This window comes from Miscanthus floridulus, chromosome 13 (assembly GCF_019320115.1).
Source record: "Miscanthus floridulus cultivar M001 chromosome 13, ASM1932011v1, whole genome shotgun sequence".
Taxonomy (NCBI): domain Eukaryota; kingdom Viridiplantae; phylum Streptophyta; class Magnoliopsida; order Poales; family Poaceae; genus Miscanthus; species Miscanthus floridulus.
The window spans coordinates 76,222,381-76,241,591 of record NC_089592.1 but is presented as its reverse complement, the minus strand read 5'-3'; the positions used below and the strand labels follow the sequence as shown (position 1 = coordinate 76,241,591).

Genomic DNA, 19,211 nt, shown 5'->3' with positions numbered 1-19,211 from the left:
CACTGGAGGTGCGCCAGGTTGGAGGACGATGCTGTGGTCGCGGGCGCGTGGCGGTGGCAAGCCCGTGGGCTCGGAGAAGACGTCGCTGAATGTGGCCAGCAGCTCATCGAGGAGGGACGCGTTCGGCGCCTGTGCTGTCGCGCGTAAGGCTGGCACCGAAGGACAGGCTACGCCGGTCCACGCGACGGGGCGCCCGTGGCGCTGGAAGGTCATGCGCCGGCTGCCAAGGTCCCAGACGATGGGCCCCAACTGACCGAGCCACCTGGTACCGAGGACGACGTCGTACCCGGCCAGCGGCATGACGTAGAGATCGGCCGGGAACGCCTCGCCATCGACGAGTAAGGGCGCGTTGCGGATGACCCCGGCGCAGGCGACGCGTTCACCATTGGCGACCAAGGCGGTGAGGCGAGGCCGCTGGTGGAGGGGTAGACCGGAGCGTCGAGCTGCCTCCTCCGAGATGAAGTTGTGCGTGCTTCCGGAGTCCAGCAGGGCGACGAGGGCCGCGGTCCCGAGAACCACGGCGATCTGCATAGTGCCCGCCACGGGGACCCCAGCCACTGCCTGTAGGGAAAAACAGGGCGCCGTGGCGTCGTGTTCGACGTCGTCCGCGGCGTCCCGCGCGTCCTCAATCTCCACGCCATCCACGAAGAAGAGACGCCTGCAGAACCGATTGTGGCCACGTGTGTATTTTTCATCGCAATTGAAACACAGACCCAGACGACGCCGCTCCGCCATCTCGTCCGGGGTGAGGCGCCGGTGATTGCCCTCAATGCGGCCCTGCTGGGCGGCCGCTGGTGGAGCCGGAAGCGCCAGGTGCGCCGGGGGCGCCGGAAGTGCTGGTCGTGGCGCGGGCGCAGGCAAGATGCCGCGCGGTGGCGCGCGAGCTGGGGCCGGCGCTGGGCGGGCGGCCTCCATCAGCTCCACCTGGCGGGCCAGGCTCATGGCAGCCGCCAACGTCTCCGGGTTGTGGATGCGGACGGCGTGGCTGAGTGGTGGCAGGAGCCCGCCGGTGAAGAGCTGGACGCGCTGTGCCTCCTCCAGACGACCCGCACGCGGCAGGAGGGCCTGGAAGCGATTGGAGTACTCCTCGACTGTACCAATACGCCGGCACTCGGCGAGCTCGAACAGCGGAGCCGAACGGAGGGGAGGCCCGAACCGAAGGTTCAGGAGGTCCTTGAAGCGCCCCCATGGTGGCGTACCCTCATCCTCTTGGAGCTGGATGTACCAGAGCTGGGCGACGTCCTCCAGGTTGTACGAGGCCATCCAAACGCGCTCCTCCGCCATGGTACGCTGCTGGCGAAAGTATGATTCGCATTTGTTGATGAAGAGCAGCGGATCAGTCTTACCATCGTAACGGGGAAAATCCAATTTCTGGAATTTCGGAGGGCGATCAAGATCGCGCGCCCCGTCCTGGTGACCGCCGGCGCTGCTGTCCGTTGAGGATGACGCCTTGTCCTTCATGGCCGCCATGTCGGACTTCATTGTTGACAGTTCCGAAGTGAGGGCCTTCAACATCTCCATCACGTCGGCCATAGTTGGCTCACTCATGGTGGCTGGGTGCGGCGCGGACGCGGAGGATGATGGTGGTGATGGCGGGCTGCTGGGAGGGTGGGCGGCGGCTGTGGTGGATTGGGTGGGGCGGATGGGCGAGGATTGCCGGGAAAGGGAACGCCTGGAGGCTGATACCAGGTTGTCAAGGGCAGCGAACCCCTGACTGGCTGGACCGCGGCTACGGAGCTCGTAGCCGTCGGCCGTCTTCTCCGGTGAGGTTATACCCCTCTTCCGTAGGCTTACAGAGAATAGAGAGATTAGGGATAACTTTATTGCCTGATTGATCATGACCTCTAATACAGTTTATATAGGCCCATGGGCCGCCACACTTGGCAACAATAAAATAGGAAATAACTAATTAGGGATGAATCCCCTAAACTTAAGGCCAATCACTTATCTAATCAAATCAGCCACTTTCCTTAGCCGCACCTTCCTCCTGATCACCCGCGCCTGCTGCCTCAGCGCGTGCTGCGGCCCGCCTGACATCACGGGCCCTTCGCTGGCGTGCGTAGGTGCGGCCCCACATGACACTAATAATCACACACAAATGCAATCTGATTCCAAGAAACCACACATGTTCCTAATCTTGCTTCTTCTCCACTAATAGTGTAGTAGTTAAATATAAACAAACAAATAAGTAGACACAGAAGCATTCAGTCTAATCAATAGAGTTAACAGTATGTGCATCCTTAGTGAGTACCATTAGCTTCAGGTTCTGTTTATTTGCTCAAACTGTTACTGATTGGTAATAATTGAGGAGTTCACAACTCCATAGTAATTCTCACCTTCTGCAGCATTTATCAAGGTTCTTTCAGTATCATTGATTGTATTTAAGTATAAAACAAAAATAGTAAAAAAATGATAGCAGAGAAGCAGATTTTGAATTGCCCACATACACCAATGGTCACAAATAGGATCTCATCAAGTATCTTTAAGACAAATCAAGATGGTTAAACTAACTAGTACTAAAAAGGCAGTACAGTTAAACAAAAAAAAAAAGGCGGCACCTACGAATCGAAGAATCCTCAACAAAATCAACAGATACAGCAATTCGCTATCTCAAGCTACAAGTTAAGGAGCTAAATCAATTTTTGGCGTGTTTAATCATGCATCCGGCACCATGGTCTCATTGCGAAGTCAAAACCAGGCACCAAATCAGACAAAGAGTTCATGAAAGCGAAACAGTCATCGTCCTCCACCAGCGCGGGCAAGTCCTGATCATTGCCTGCTCCTGCGCCCGCCCCATCAGCAGGATTGGCGTTGACAACATCAGCCACCGCCACAGGAAGAGAAGTCACGTACTCGGCCTGTGGTGCAAGCGGGTACTCACCGATGAACAGGGCAGGATCTTCCTCTGCAGCACACCAGGTAGTGGCGTTGTCCTCCACCAACGCGGGCAAGTCCTGATCATTGCCTGCTCCTGCGCCCGCCCCATCAGCAGGATTGGCATTGACAACATCAGCCGCCGCCACAGGAAGAGAAGTGGCGTGCTTGGCCTGCGGTGCTAGTGGGTACTCACCGATGAACAGGGCAGGATCTTCCTCCGCAGTACACGAGGTAGTGGCGAGGGTTGCATCGTCCACTTCATCATCGTCCTCACCGTCGCTGCCCCAATCGTCCGCGTCCCTGTTGTGCTTCTTGGCGTTCTTGCCGTGGCCACTGTGGCGGATGCAGTACACCCTCATCGGCGACCGAGCGAACTCAGGTGGGGAAGTGATGGAGTACTCGTGCATGACCCAGCCCGTGCTGCCTTTGACGCCGCGCTCGTGGAAGCTGAGCGCGTACTTCTCCCACTCGATCTCCTTGGTGCGGCCGCACACGCTCACGCGCATGCGCTTCTTGGTTTCCTTTTCCTTGCCTTCTTCCTGGCGCTTTCTCTTGCCCTGCCCTTCCCAGGTCCCGTGTCCCTCGCAGGTCCGCTTCTGGCGGTTGCCCTTGGCGTTCAGGGCCTGCCCCACCGCGAAGAAGAAAGCCTCATGCTTCCGCCCATGCTTCTCGAGGAGAGCCCACGGCGGCGCGCTCAGCGGATCGTCCACGATGATGTCGTTCGGCGGTTGGGGCTGGTCCTGGATGCAAGGGAGGAGGTGAAGCCTGACCACCTCCACGTCAGTGGGCACAAAATGGAAGCCAGGAGCAAGACCAAGCTGTGCGGCCATGGACGGTGACTCTATTGCTCCGGCGGCGGCGGCTCGCTAGGGATTATTGGCGGGCGTGGCGGTAGAGAGGAGAAACGCGAAAGGGATCGGAGTGGGCGCTAGAGGAGATGGGATCGGGGGATTTATGAAACCGCGGGAAGGGGAAGGCGAGAACCCAAAACGCGTTGTCGATCCAGCCTTCTGAAATCCGACTCCGACTCTGCACCGCGGAAAATTAAGACAATCCGACTACAGATACCAAGTACGAGGAGGGAACAACGACTATTGTTGGTGCCAACATGCCCATAGAGATTAAGATCAATTACTCATTCAATCTAAGTCCAAATTCCCCAAAACCTGAAAACCTATTGCAGGAAAAATCCCCAATTTTTTATAGAAGCACAATAAAATCCAAACAAAAGGAAAGTTCATGTTCGTCGACGTACTAGTTCGTCATCCCCGTGGCCACCATCTGAGCACGACGAGGCAGGCTCTGTCGTGGAACCAGCCGCCACCCGCCGGGCTTTGCTGAACCTCCCGAAGGCGACGCAAGTCGTCGCTGCACGTGGCGGCGAAGAAGAAGGGCTCGCCGACGTACGGCTTGTTCACTTTCTGGGCTGATTTGGCTGGCTGGCGCTGGTTCGTTACGAGAGGAAAACACCGTTGGTTGGCTGGTTTGGTCGGCTGAAATCAACAAGCGAACAGGCTGGTAAATCCTTATATCAAAAGAATCCTATGTAAAATTCAAGAGAATTCAAGGCTGAAAACCAGATATTTTAAAGAAATTATAACAGATCAACTATTTATTATTTCTATTTTAAAAAATTATCTTCAGAGTCCGTTATTGTTTATTTAGCTTTTAAAAGAAATTAAAGCAAACTAGACATATTTTTTTATTTTGTTTTTATTGTTCAATCTTTTTTTCTAATAAAAGCAAACTAAGAATAATAAAAGAAAAAGAAATACTTATCTAGATACACAGGGCATGTTTTCTCCTCTAAGATAGTTGTTGTCGTGGTTGCTCAACGAGGTGGCCGGATATGGAGGTGCTAGAACAGAGTCTTCCAATTTTGATTTTGTTGTTGCTGTTGTTGCTGGAGGCTGGCCATCTCATGTCCCATGCTTACCTACCATTGTGTATGATTATATAACATACATTGTATGGTATCGTTTTGTCTATTCAATGGTTGCGAGTCTGTTGACGAAGCGGTGGAAGGCCTTCTGAGAGTCATGATACCCTCGACTAGAGAAAGACATGCGTCCTTTCTCGGTTCACTAGGTTCGCTTTTGAAGATGAGGATTCTTGAGGTGGTGCCTCCAGTAGTGGCACTTCCAATGGTGGTGCCACCTTTTTCTGCTAAACCTATTTTGGTTTTAAATTTGATTTTGGTTTGACATGTTCATTCTTATTGCCTTGTTCTTCCTCCTTGTTTAGTGTTTCGATGTCAATCATCAACAGTATAAGCTGGCAACATCTTGTGTGCATCATTATTGTCGGTTTAGAACTTTCACTTATAGAATTTGAGGGATCAACTCCCCCACACTTTGCTCGAAGTGTGTTCTGCTCATAAAAACAAGGTAGAGATCAAGTGCATGGACTCTGTTGGTGGACCGGCGTAGCCTGTCCTTCGGTGCCAGCCTTACGCGCGACAGCACAGGCGCCGAGCGCGTCCCTCCTCGATGAGCTGCTGGCCACATTCAGCGACGTCTTCTCCGAGCCCACGGGCTTGCCACCGCCACGCGCCCGCGACCACAGCATCGTCCTCCAACCTGGCGCACCTCCAGTGGCCGTCCGCCCCTATCGGTACCCGGCGGCCCACAAGGACGAGCTCGAGCGGCAGTGCGCCGCCATGATCGCCCAGGGGATCGTCCGCCGCAGCGACTCGGCGTTCTCCTCGCCGGTCCTCCTCGTCAAGAAGGCCGATGGTTCGTGGCGGTTTTGCGTCGACTACCGCGCCCTGAACGCCGTCACCATCAAGGACGCTTTCCCCATCCCCGTCGTCGACGAGCTGCTGGACGAGCTGCACGGGGCTCGCTTCTTCACCAAGCTCGACCTCCGGTCAGGTTACCACCAGGTGCGGATGCGGCACGAGGACATCCACAAGACGGCGTTCCGCACCCACGACGGCCTGTACGAGTTCTTGGTGATGCCATTCGGCCTCTGCAATGCCCCGGCAACATTCCAAGCGCTCATGAACGACGTGTTGCGTTCCTACCTCCGCCGGTTTGTGCTTGTTTTCTTCGACGATATTTTGATCTACAGCTCCAGCTGGGCGGACCACCTCCGACACCTCCGCGTCGTCTTGACTCTCCTGCGCCAACACCGCCTCTTCGTCAAGAGGTCGAAGTGCTCGTTCGGCGTCGACTCCGTCAGCTATCTCGGCCACATCATCTCCGCGGCCGGCGTAGCCATGGATCCCGCCAAGGTCCTGGCCATACACGACTGGCCACAGCCTCGCTCCGCGCGTGCTGTACGCGGCTTCCTCGGCTTGGCGGGCTACTACCGGAAGTTCGTCCACAACTACGGCACCATCGCCGCGCCCCTAACCGCGCTCCTGAAGAAGGAGGGGTTCACGTGGAACGACGACGCCACGGCTGCCTTCACCGCCCTTAAAGCGGCTGTGACGTCAGCCCCGGTGCTGGCACTTCCGGATTTCAGCAAGCCTTTCGTCGTCGAGTGCGACGCGTCTACCTACGGCTTCGGGGCGGTCCTCATCCAGGAGGCGCATCCGATTGCGTTCTTCAGCAGGCCAGTGGCGCCACGACACCGCTCCCTTGCGGCATATGAGCGGGAGCTCATTGGCCTTGTCCTGGCTGTGCGGCATTGGCGGCCGTACTTGTGGGGACGTCGCTTCTTCGTCAAGACGGACCACTACAGCCTTAAGTACCTCCTCGACCAGCGCCTCGCAACGATCCCACAGCATCACTGGGTCGGGAAGCTACTCGGCTTCGATTTCTCCGTCGAGTACAAGTCAGGGGCGACCAACACGGTGGCTGATGCCCTCTCGCGCCGCGACACCGACGAGGACCCGGCGGTGGCCCTCATGGCGATCTCAGGCTCTCGCTTCGACTTCATCAGCCGTCTACGCCAGGCCCAGGCAACCAACCCCGCCTTGGTGGCCATCCACGACGAGCTTCGCACGGGCTCTCGCGCCGCCCCCTGGGGATTGGCCGACAGCATGGTCACCTACGGTGGCCGCCTCTACATTCCGCAGTCATCGCCACTACTGCAAGAGATCCTGGCAGCCGTTCACGACGATGGGCACGAGGGTGTCCAGCGCACCTTGCACCGTCTCCGCCGTGACTTCCATTTTCCCAACATGAGTCGTTGTGTGCAGGACTTTGTGCGCCAGTGCGTCACTTGCCAGAGATACAAGTCCGAGCATCTTCATCCAGCAGGGCTGTTACTGCCGCTGCCCATTCCCACAGCGGTGTGGGCCCACATTGGCCTCGATTTTGTGGAGGCGCTGCCCCGGGTGAATGGAAAGTCGGTGATCCTCTCCGTCGTCGACCGCTTCAGCAAGTACGGCCACTTCATACCCCTGGCGCACCCGTACACTGCTGAGACAGTGGCTCAGGCGTTCTTCACCGACATCGTGCGCCTCCATGGCCTGCCGCAGTCCATGGTGTCCGACCGTGACCCGGTGTTCACTTCGCTGTTCTGGCGCGAGCTGATGCGCCTCATGGGCACCAAGCTGCACATGACCTCCGCCTTCCACCCCCAGTCCGACGGACAAACGGAGGCGGCCAACAAGGTCATCATCATGTACTTACGCTGTTTTACAGGTGACCGACCCCGGCAGTGGCTGCGATGGCTTCCATGGGCTGAGTACATGTACAACACGGCCTATCAGTCCTCGCTTCGGGAGACGCCGTTCCGTGTGGTGTACGGCCGCGACCCGCCCACCATCCGCTCCTACGAGCCTGGTGAGACGCGCGTTGCGGCAGTGGCGCGCGACATGGAGGAGCGCGAGGCCTTCCTAGCTGATGTTCGCTACCGCTTGGAGCAAGCACAGGGTGTCCAGAAGCGCCACTACGACCAGCAGCATCGCCCGGTGCACTACCAGGTCGGCGATTGGGCGCTCCTGCGCTTTCGACAGCGCACCATGGCGTCCCTTCCTCAGGCGCAGACCGGCAAGCTGAAGCCGCGCTACATCGGGCCCTACCGCGTCTGCGAGATCATCAACGATGTGGCTGTGCGTCTGGAGCTCCCCCCGCAAGCTCGTATACATGATGTGTTTCATGTCGGTACCCTCAAGAAGTTCGCCGGCACCCCCCCGGACGCTCCACCGGCTCTGCCGCACATCCACCATGGTACGGTGGCTCCAGAGCCCAGCAAGGTGGAGCAGGCTCGCCTGGCGCGAGGCGTTCGTCAGCTGCTCGTCCATTGGCGCGGCGAACCTCCAGAGTCGGCCACATGGGAAGATGCTGAATCCTTCCGCGAGCAGTTTCCAGACTTCCAGCTCGAGGACGAGCTGACTCTCGAGGGGGGGAGAGATGTCATGTGGGGCCGCACCTACGCACGCCAGCGAAGGGCCCGTGATGTCAGGCGGGCCGCAGCACGCGCTGAGGCAGCAGGCGCGGGTGATCAGGAGGAAGGTGCGGCTAAGGAAAGTGGCTGATTTGATTAGATAAGTGATTGGCCTTAAGTTTAGGGGATTCATCCCTAATTAGTTATTTCCTATTTTATTGTTGCCAAGTGTGGCGGCCCATGGGCCTATATAAACTGTATTAGAGGTCATGATCAATCAGGCAATAAAGTTATCCCTAATCTCTCTATTCTCTGTAAGCCTACGGAAGAGGGGTATAACCTCACCGGAGAAGACGGCCGACGGCTACGAGCTCCGTAGCCGCGGTCCAGCCAGTCAGGGGTTCGCTGCCCTTGACAACCTGGTATCAGCCTCCAGGCGTTCCCTTTCCCGGCAATCCTCGCCCATCCGCCCCACCCAATCCACCACAGCCGCCGCCCACCCTCCCAGCAGCCCGCCATCACCACCATCATCCTCCGCGTCCGCGCCGCACCCAGCCACCATGAGTGAGCCAACTATGGCCGACGTGATGGAGATGTTGAAGGCCCTCACTTCGGAACTGTCAACAATGAAGTCCGACATGGCGGCCATGAAGGACAAGGCGTCATCCTCAACGGACAGCAGCGCCGGCGGTCACCAGGACGGGGCGCGCGATCTTGATCGCCCTCCGAAATTCCAGAAATTGGATTTTCCCCGTTACGATGGTAAGACTGATCCGCTGCTCTTCATCAACAAATGCGAATCATACTTTCGCCAGCAGCGTACCATGGCGGAGGAGCGCGTTTGGATGGCCTCGTACAACCTGGAGGACGTCGCCCAGCTCTGGTACATCCAGCTCCAAGAGGATGAGGGTACGCCACCATGGGGGCGCTTCAAGGACCTCCTGAACCTTCGGTTCGGGCCTCCCCTCCGTTCGGCTCCGCTGTTCGAGCTCGCCGAGTGCCGGCGTATTGGTACAGTCGAGGAGTACTCCAATCGCTTCCAGGCCCTCCTGCCGCGTGCGGGTCGTCTGGAGGAGGCACAGCGCGTCCAGCTCTTCACCGGCGGGCTCCTGCCACCACTCAGCCACGCCGTCCGCATCCACAACCCGGAGACGTTGGCGGCTGCCATGAGCCTGGCCCGCCAGGTGGAGCTGATGGAGGCCGCCCGCCCAGCGCCGGCCCCAGCTCGCGCGCCACCGCGCGGCATCTTGCCTGCGCCCGCGCCACGACCAGCACTTCCGGCGCCCCCGGCGCACCTGGCGCTTCCGGCTCCACCAGCGGCCGCCCAGCAGGGCCGCATTGAGGGCAATCACCGGCGCCTCACCCCGGACGAGATGGCGGAGCGGCGTCGTCTGGGTCTGTGTTTCAATTGCGATGAAAAATACACACGTGGCCACAATCGGTTCTGCAGGCGTCTCTTCTTCGTGGATGGCGTGGAGATTGAGGACGCGCGGGACGCCGCGGACGACGTCGAACACGACGCCACGGCGCCCTGTTTTTCCCTACAGGCAGTGGCTGGGGTCCCCGTGGCGGGCACTATGCAGATCGCCGTGGTTCTCGGGACCGCGGCCCTCGTCGCCCTGCTGGACTCCGGAAGCACGCACAACTTCATCTCGGAGGAGGCAGCTCGACGCTCCGGTCTACCCCTCCACCAGCGGCCTCGCCTCACCGCCTTGGTCGCCAATGGTGAACGCGTCGCCTGCGCCGGGGTCATCCGCAACGCGCCCTTACTCGTCGATGGCGAGGCGTTCCCGGCCGATCTCTACGTCATGCCGCTGGCCGGGTACGACGTCGTCCTCGGTACCAGGTGGCTCGGTCAGTTGGGGCCCATCGTCTGGGACCTTGGCAGCCGGCGCATGACCTTCCAGCGCCACGGGCGCCCCGTCGCGTGGACCGGCGTAGCCTGTCCTTCGGTGCCAGCCTTACGCGCGACAGCACAGGCGCCGAGCGCGTCCCTCCTCGATGAGCTGCTGGCCACATTCAGCGACGTCTTCTCCGAGCCCACGGGCTTGCCACCGCCACGCGCCCGCGACCACAGCATCGTCCTCCAACCTGGCGCACCTCCAGTGGCCGTCCGCCCCTATCGGTACCCGGCGGCCCACAAGGACGAGCTCGAGCGGCAGTGCGCCGCCATGATCGCCCAGGGGATCGTCCGCCGCAGCGACTCGGCGTTCTCCTCGCCGGTCCTCCTCGTCAAGAAGGCCGATGGTTCGTGGCGGTTTTGCGTCGACTACCGCGCCCTGAACGCCGTCACCATCAAGGACGCTTTCCCCATCCCCGTCGTCGACGAGCTGCTGGACGAGCTGCACGGGGCTCGCTTCTTCACCAAGCTCGACCTCCGGTCAGGTTACCACCAGGTGCGGATGCGGCACGAGGACATCCACAAGACGGCGTTCCGCACCCACGACGGCCTGTACGAGTTCTTGGTGATGCCATTCGGCCTCTGCAATGCCCCGGCAACATTCCAAGCGCTCATGAACGACGTGTTGCGTTCCTACCTCCGCCGGTTTGTGCTTGTTTTCTTCGACGATATTTTGATCTACAGCTCCAGCTGGGCGGACCACCTCCGACACCTCCGCGTCGTCTTGACTCTCCTGCGCCAACACCGCCTCTTCGTCAAGAGGTCGAAGTGCTCGTTCGGCGTCGACTCCGTCAGCTATCTCGGCCACATCATCTCCGCGGCCGGCGTAGCCATGGATCCCGCCAAGGTCCTGGCCATACACGACTGGCCACAGCCTCGCTCCGCGCGTGCTGTACGCGGCTTCCTCGGCTTGGCGGGCTACTACCGGAAGTTCGTCCACAACTACGGCACCATCGCCGCGCCCCTAACCGCGCTCCTGAAGAAGGAGGGGTTCACGTGGAACGACGACGCCACGGCTGCCTTCACCGCCCTTAAAGCGGCTGTGACGTCAGCCCCGGTGCTGGCACTTCCGGATTTCAGCAAGCCTTTCGTCGTCGAGTGCGACGCGTCTACCTACGGCTTCGGGGCGGTCCTCATCCAGGAGGCGCATCCGATTGCGTTCTTCAGCAGGCCAGTGGCGCCACGACACCGCTCCCTTGCGGCATATGAGCGGGAGCTCATTGGCCTTGTCCTGGCTGTGCGGCATTGGCGGCCGTACTTGTGGGGACGTCGCTTCTTCGTCAAGACGGACCACTACAGCCTTAAGTACCTCCTCGACCAGCGCCTCGCAACGATCCCACAGCATCACTGGGTCGGGAAGCTACTCGGCTTCGATTTCTCCGTCGAGTACAAGTCAGGGGCGACCAACACGGTGGCTGATGCCCTCTCGCGCCGCGACACCGACGAGGACCCGGCGGTGGCCCTCATGGCGATCTCAGGCTCTCGCTTCGACTTCATCAGCCGTCTACGCCAGGCCCAGGCAACCAACCCCGCCTTGGTGGCCATCCACGACGAGCTTCGCACGGGCTCTCGCGCCGCCCCCTGGGGATTGGCCGACAGCATGGTCACCTACGGTGGCCGCCTCTACATTCCGCAGTCATCGCCACTACTGCAAGAGATCCTGGCAGCCGTTCACGACGATGGGCACGAGGGTGTCCAGCGCACCTTGCACCGTCTCCGCCGTGACTTCCATTTTCCCAACATGAGTCGTTGTGTGCAGGACTTTGTGCGCCAGTGCGTCACTTGCCAGAGATACAAGTCCGAGCATCTTCATCCAGCAGGGCTGTTACTGCCGCTGCCCATTCCCACAGCGGTGTGGGCCCACATTGGCCTCGATTTTGTGGAGGCGCTGCCCCGGGTGAATGGAAAGTCGGTGATCCTCTCCGTCGTCGACCGCTTCAGCAAGTACGGCCACTTCATACCCCTGGCGCACCCGTACACTGCTGAGACAGTGGCTCAGGCGTTCTTCACCGACATCGTGCGCCTCCATGGCCTGCCGCAGTCCATGGTGTCCGACCGTGACCCGGTGTTCACTTCGCTGTTCTGGCGCGAGCTGATGCGCCTCATGGGCACCAAGCTGCACATGACCTCCGCCTTCCACCCCCAGTCCGACGGACAAACGGAGGCGGCCAACAAGGTCATCATCATGTACTTACGCTGTTTTACAGGTGACCGACCCCGGCAGTGGCTGCGATGGCTTCCATGGGCTGAGTACATGTACAACACGGCCTATCAGTCCTCGCTTCGGGAGACGCCGTTCCGCGTGGTGTACGGCCGCGACCCGCCCACCATCCGCTCCTACGAGCCTGGTGAGACGCGCGTTGCGGCAGTGGCGCGCGACATGGAGGAGCGCGAGGCCTTCCTAGCTGATGTTCGCTACCGCTTGGAGCAAGCACAGGGTGTCCAGAAGCGCCACTACGACCAGCAGCATCGCCCGGTGCACTACCAGGTCGGCGATTGGGCGCTCCTGCGCTTTCGACAGCGCACCATGGCGTCCCTTCCTCAGGCGCAGACCGGCAAGCTGAAGCCGCGCTACATCGGGCCCTACCGCGTCTGCGAGATCATCAACGATGTGGCTGTGCGTCTGGAGCTCCCCCCGCAAGCTCGTATACATGATGTGTTTCATGTCGGTACCCTCAAGAAGTTCGCCGGCACCCCCCCGGACGCTCCACCGGCTCTGCCGCACATCCACCATGGTACGGTGGCTCCAGAGCCCAGCAAGGTGGAGCAGGCTCGCCTGGCGCGAGGCGTTCGTCAGCTGCTCGTCCATTGGCGCGGCGAACCTCCAGAGTCGGCCACATGGGAAGATGCTGAATCCTTCCGCGAGCAGTTTCCAGACTTCCAGCTCGAGGACGAGCTGACTCTCGAGGGGGGGAGAGATGTCATGTGGGGCCGCACCTACGCACGCCAGCGAAGGGCCCGTGATGTCAGGCGGGCCGCAGCACGCGCTGAGGCAGCAGGCGCGGGTGATCAGGAGGAAGGTGCGGCTAAGGAAAGTGGCTGATTTGATTAGATAAGTGATTGGCCTTAAGTTTAGGGGATTCATCCCTAATTAGTTATTTCCTATTTTATTGTTGCCAAGTGTGGCGGCCCATGGGCCTATATAAACTGTATTAGAGGTCATGATCAATCAGGCAATAAAGTTATCCCTAATCTCTCTATTCTCTGTAAGCCTACGGAAGAGGGGTATAACCTCACCGGAGAAGACGGCCGACGGCTACGAGCTCCGTAGCCGCGGTCCAGCCAGTCAGGGGTTCGCTGCCCTTGACAATTAGTGAATACCTTATTGCTTTCTCAAGAAATATTTATTCTTGTCACAGTTAACATACAAGTTGTTTATCAGAATTTTTAGATAATTACACCTTTCTTTCCTGAAACGATGAGTTTATATATTAGAAGGGAGGTAATTAGATGTGCAGTTTTCTTATCTTCTCATCTGTTGCAATGATCTATCTAGTTCACTTTTATCTAAAAAAAACTATCTAGTTAACTAATGATAAATCATGTTCTTTTGTTTGCTCAGACTGGAGTGAGAAATGGGGATGAAGCTTCCAAGGGTTCAGTTGTGAATAGCCAGAAGGATTGCATCAAATTAAGGACCTCTGTTGCTTTGACAATGGATGTTGCGTCAGCTTCCCCTCGTTGATATTTCTTCGAGGCAAGAATCAATATTTTGAATTCATCTTATAACCTCTTTTGTGTTATTTTGATATTACATATCTAATATGTCATACCATGCAGCCACTGCTCACATAACACCAATGTCCTTTGGTAGGTCATGAGCTTTTTTTGCAATAGGTGAACGTGAAAAGAAGAAGCGTCAGTATTTTTGTTTCTCTTGAAGGAAGAGATCATCTTTACCAGTACAATCAGAAGGAGAGTATGACTATTCATAGATGGCTTGGCATGCACAATAATTTTGGCAATAATAATACCCATTTTTGTCTTCAGTTATTTTCCATGGTGCAGTTGTGACATGATTTTTGGTGTTTTTAGGTGTTGGAGGATTTTCCTTGAGTACAAATGCCTTTTGAATGGCTGGCGCATCTAACACCTGCCACTGAAGAAAAGATCCTTTTTCCATCTCATCATCTCTATAGGCACATCCAAATCAAATTCAGTTGAGTGTTAGCATTGTAGCATGGCTTACTCCATTCGAGAGAACCCGGCATGGACTCTGATCTACATGGCTGACCAGGCTCAATCCAAAGAAATGTATGTTCTGCTTCAATTAGCTTACAGTTAGTATCCTCTCTTCTGCTTAACTTCTTCCACGTCCATTGGTTTCTCTTGGCCGACAAAGGGACTTACAGCGATTTCCCTTGTAATTTCTGTCGTATCCTGCATCGTCAAGGCGTCATCCAACCCTACCAACACCTCTGCCGCTGCAGTCGGCTTCTCCTTGGTAATTTCTTAACTAGTCTATGCCAGTACTTGTGTTTTGTCGACTCTTGGGACCATGATCTGCAAGTGCTCCCTAGATAGTAATAACAAGCCTGAGATCAGATCCGCCTACTAATAATGGTGACTATGTAGCAAATTTTGTCTATATTTTGAATCAATCATAATGGCAACTTGTGTGTAAATTATGCAGCGGCCCCTGTTCATCAGTCACTACTTATGTCTCAACCATTGTAAGTTGAGATTAGCAAGTATCATACACATGATTCATATATGCTTGACTGAACCTACTGTTTGGCATGCAAGAAGAGTGGTATTGACATTTCCAACTGGGCTGAAAAATTTATATATATACATGCATCCCATATGCTTGCTATGTGCTTGACTGAATTGAATAATGGTGCATCTTGGAGCTGCCTGTCTGAATTTTTGTGATGTATAGCTGTTAATATATATTATTTATGACCAGTAACGTTTTTCCATTAATCCATTGGTTCTTTGGTATTTGAAGGACGGGCCTGGTGCAAGCGGTAGAGTCTTACTGCTTGTGACCGGAAGGTCCCGGGTTCGAGTCGTGGTCTCCTCGTATTGCACAGGCGAGGGTAAGGCTTGCCACTGACACCCTTCTCCAGACCCCGCACAGAGCGGGAGCTCTCTGCACTGGGTACGCCCTTTATATTTGCAGTTGCATTGCATTCTCTTTTGTCCTATTCAGTGAGCTATGATTTTTGTTTTCTACATTTTGAGATACGATGCGTTGAATCTGTGTACGACTCAGTGGTGACTGCTGATTAATGGTATGCTTATGTTGTCTCTGCAGGAGAGAAATATAGGTCCTCATCAAGGAGGCGGAAGGTTTCTGGATGCACCCTCTTGTACTTGGATTTGTACATATTAGTTAACATTATCCTAGAATATCTGCAATCTCCAACCACATATATATACAGTGATCACGCTCAAAAAAGTATATGCAGTGAGCAGTGAGCTTGATAATTTGTTCCACTTTGTAAATGACTGCCTTTCTTTAAGACTGCAGGTGTTTGATGTCACAGAAATAATTTTTGTACTCTGATCATGATAGAAGCAGGGTTACTGTACTCTGCTCCATCTAGTCCCTATATTTTATCTAGGTTATGTATTCTCAATCTTAAAATAAAACTTCTAGCATCTTGGGGGTCTCTTGCTGATGATTAAAGAATGCAGAATTTGTGTTTGAGCACTTGTTCATTGAGATTAAATTGCAGAATTTGTCTTTGAGCGATTGTTCCTTGGGATTAAAATGTTGGGTTACTAGTCTTCTGTGTAGGTATCAATGGATTGACTATTTATTGAAGATATGATTTGAGCAAATTTGTCATTATTATAAGCTGCCAATATTTATATTATGACAAGTAATGGCTTATCTTGTTCTTTTGAATCTTTTTTTTATTATTTATGATATTTTAAGATCTTCCAAATACTGGTAGTATATACTGTATAAAAGCTAATAGGCGAAAGCAAGGAAGATGATGCGGCAAAGGCAAGGGAGATGATGCAATGTTGGCATGCAGCTTTATAGGCTTCCACATAGCAAACAAACTCGGTACTGTGGACGGCGGCGCTGCGAACAACCAGCTCCCGGTGGTACGTCCGGCGGCCGCATTGTGGCTGATGCGGAGGCAGGGTGGGCAGCTGTTACGGGGAGGGTGAGCTCTTTGGATTGGGCACGATGAGTGCGGGGATGCCCATTCTTTGTCCAAAGGCATCACTACTGATCGCCTTTCTATCTTCGACTTTTCTTTTTCAATAAAAATGTCATCAAATTTCCTTTTGTCCTTTTTGTTTCATATATCCATTCTAGATTCTAGTAAATAGTGCATTATGACTCCCAAAATTTGTGCTGAAATGTAAGGCATTCTATGCAGTGTTCATGTTCAGATTTAGTAAAATTTGTAAACAGGGAAACTAGTCATATATTGAGCTGTCAGACTTTTCCTCTGGATCAGACCTGTCACTAACTTGCTTATATCATTCAAAATGTAAAACTAGTCACGCAAAATTAGAGGAGAAAACAAAGTGACAACACAACCATGACGGTGTAGAGTTCTAATCTGAGTCACATTACTCTGTCGAGTGTCGACCTCTGCAGATCAAATGGTTACAGTATCCATCTGAGATATTTTTTTATGCGCCTTACTGAAAAAATAGGAAAAGGGACCCGACGACAACATGGCAACCTGAATCGCATCACTCTGTGCACCTGTGCAGATCAAATGGTTACAATATCCATTTGAGATATCAGATCGCATATTCTTGTCATTCCAATGTGACGCCGGGTCAGCATGCGGCGTCGATCACGCCCCCCAAAGAAAAACAGTTGATGCACAAAGAAGAGAATAATGCAAAGAGAAGTGTTTCCGAAAGGCAATGAGCTTATGCAATGCATTCATGGTATTCCGATTGCCACCTTGTAATACATCATTCCTTTTCTAGCACCTATCCACAAACAAAAAGCCTACAGAATATTCTCAACCCATTGCTGATCACTACTGCTGCTCTAATCCTCTTCCAGTCTGAAAATAACTTGTGGATCGCACCTTGCCGAATCATAGCAAGCTGACCATAGGATGATACGGTGTAAGTTGTGCAACAAGCAAGGTCACCACTGCAATTGCCAGGGCAGATCGGAGCACAATGGACGCCGACCACCATGACGTTATTTTCAGAGCACTGGCGTCACTTGCCTTCAAGGATGCGAGCCACACTGAATCTTCCAGTTGCTCGTGGCTTGGCCTCCGCGGCGAATGTTTGGATTTGTCGCTGCAAATATGTCAAAAGAAATATTGATCAAGTCTGCACAGTATATTAGTAGTTCGTCAACAAGAGCAACAGATGTGAGACCCTCGATCAGTCTGATGTGTTCCTTGCAGTTCCAACTCGGCAATTGTGACTTTCTAGTCACACACCACACAAGGTGGTAGGCAAGGGTGCTGAGTGGGGACAGAAGGAAAAGGATGGGAAAGAGAAGAGTACAAATCAAAGCTTCTTTGCTTTGCTCCAAGCCTAAGAATTCCGAATCAAGACCTCCTCACGTAATCGAGTATGTCAAACAAGCATTGCAGCTCGAAATTGCAACTGAAACTGAAACTGAAGGAGCTAGATGAAGGAATGGACGATCTGATTTGCGCAAGAGGTAATAAGAAGAGCCTAACCTCGTCGGAGTGGATTTGGGGCAGAAGGTGATGGTGTAATCGGTGTGGTTGCAGGTGAAGGTGGAGGTGGCGTCGTCGTAGGCGTAGCTGTAGGATTTGGGGCACGCCGACTTGAAGAGCTGCGAGTACTGCGACGGGTGGCAGGTGTTGGGGTTGCCGTAGGCGCCGTTGCAGCAGTACTCGGGGCTGCCGAACGCCTCGCACGCGCTGCGGCAGGCGCGGCCGTCGTCGGCGCGGAGCTCGTCGGGGCAGCGCTCGTTGAGGTCGACGAGGCACCCCGTGTCGGGGCAGTCGGGGCCGGCGGCCTGCACGAGCATGGGCAGGTTGTAGCCGTCGACGAGGCTGACGTCGTAGAAGTCCTTGCCCCCCGCGCCGTCGAGCGTGAACTCGACGAGCGTGGCGGGCGGGGACGCCCCGGCCCCCCGGCACTCGACCTCGCCGGACCCGCAGTCGCCCGTGGCGCACGAGCCCTTGCCGGAGTCGTCGAAGGCGCAGCCGGACCGGCCCCAGAAGCGGCCCGACCACCCCTGCGGCGCGTACAGCGACCGCGACTGCCCTGGAGACAGCGCGAACCCCGTGGTCTCCAGCGGCGGCGTCCCCGAGCCCGACAGCAGGCCCGGCCACACCGTGTCGTCGCAGCGGTTGGTGAAGGTGAACGTGATGCCGCACACCGATCCTGCGCGACGGACGGACGGACGCGAGCACCGCCACCGGAAACAATCGACACGGTTCAGTCACACACACTTGCAGGCTTGCCCATCCATCCCCCCACGAATCCAAGCAATCAATCCAAGGCAGGGGAAATGAATCGGAGCCGCCACGTACGTACCTTGGAAGAAGGAGAGGATGAGGACGGCGATCGAGGCCGGCGAGCCCGGCAGGCGCGCCCCAGAAGCCATTGAAGGAGGTGGCACGGTGTTGGGAGGGAAGCTCGAGCGCGAGGCGTGCTGGTGGTCGGATTATGAGGCTGGATGGGCGATTGGTACTAGCTAGAGTGAGGAGGAGCCGGGGCGTGTGCGGCCGTGTAATAAGGCGGCGGCGGCGGCGGCGGTTGGGGGGAGGTGGAACCGTGGAAGTGGGCGCGACCCTCACGGCCCGTATCCCCACCTCGCCTCGCCTTCACTTGCGGAGCGGGGGGAACGGGGGATGCGCCGATGTGGGGGGTGGGGCTGCGGGAGCCGAGAGGCGTGCCGTGCGTGGCTTGCCGGTTTTATAGCCGCCGGGGACGATCGGGGAGGACCGGCCGGCACCGGCAGCAAACCAGTCAATTTAAACCAAGATGAGTGGATTCCCTGTGTTCCGTTCTCTCCTCTCGTCTCATGGGTCAAGCAATCACCGATTTGGAAGGGTCCTATTCAAAGGGACAAAACAGATCTGGCGTGGCTCACCGTCCTTTTTCTTTCATTCATTCGTTCATGAGTCATGACTCATCAGGCCCGGTTTAAATCTAGGATCTCGTATTAGTTGAGGTGTCACGTAACGTGTTCGGATTCTAATAAAAAAATAAATTACACAATTCGTAA

The 19,211-nt window shown here is 55.7% G+C and overlaps 2 protein-coding genes, 1 long non-coding RNA gene and 1 pseudogene across 6 annotated transcripts; 2 read left to right on the top strand and 2 right to left on the bottom strand.

Moving 5' to 3' along the window:
- The first annotated feature begins 28 nt into the window (after positions 1–28).
- LOC136500073 (uncharacterized) lies at positions 29–1,817 on the top strand (annotated as a pseudogene).
- Positions 1,818–2,460: 643 nt separating this feature from the next.
- Positions 2,461–4,252, bottom strand: LOC136502141 (NAC domain-containing protein 83-like). 3 transcript variants are annotated; one of them, XM_066497613.1, is made up of 3 exons: positions 4,133–4,252; positions 3,071–4,051; positions 2,461–2,971 (listed from the first exon to the last, which is right to left on the bottom strand). In XM_066497613.1, exons 2-3 carry the CDS (start codon positions 3,705–3,707, stop codon positions 2,652–2,654), a joined length of 957 nt encoding a protein of 318 aa, XP_066353710.1. In that variant the 5' UTR covers positions 3,708–4,051; positions 4,133–4,252; the 3' UTR covers positions 2,461–2,651. The 3 variants fall into 3 exon arrangements, with proteins under 3 accessions (XP_066353710.1, XP_066353708.1, XP_066353709.1); XM_066497611.1 differs by having other exon boundaries at positions 2,461–4,051; XM_066497612.1 differs by having other exon boundaries at positions 2,461–3,906.
- A 9,365-nt stretch (positions 4,253–13,617) lies between these two features.
- Positions 13,618–15,777, top strand: LOC136499204 (uncharacterized). Of its 2 annotated transcripts, none has more exons than XR_010769939.1 (5): positions 13,618–13,754; positions 13,872–14,311; positions 14,451–14,501; positions 15,009–15,161; positions 15,318–15,777. It is a non-coding gene; the product is annotated as an uncharacterized lncRNA (long non-coding RNA). The 2 variants fall into 2 exon arrangements; XR_010769938.1 differs by having other exon boundaries at positions 13,872–14,337; positions 15,318–15,776.
- Positions 15,778–16,909: 1,132 nt separating this feature from the next.
- On the bottom strand, positions 16,910–18,974 carry LOC136499203 (thaumatin-like protein 1). Its single transcript, XM_066494904.1, has 3 exons — positions 18,518–18,974; positions 17,689–18,364; positions 16,910–17,296 (listed from the first exon to the last, which is right to left on the bottom strand). Exons 1-3 carry the CDS (start codon positions 18,585–18,587, stop codon positions 17,083–17,085), a joined length of 960 nt encoding a protein of 319 aa, XP_066351001.1. The 5' UTR covers positions 18,588–18,974; the 3' UTR covers positions 16,910–17,082.
- Positions 18,975–19,211: the final 237 nt, after the last annotated feature.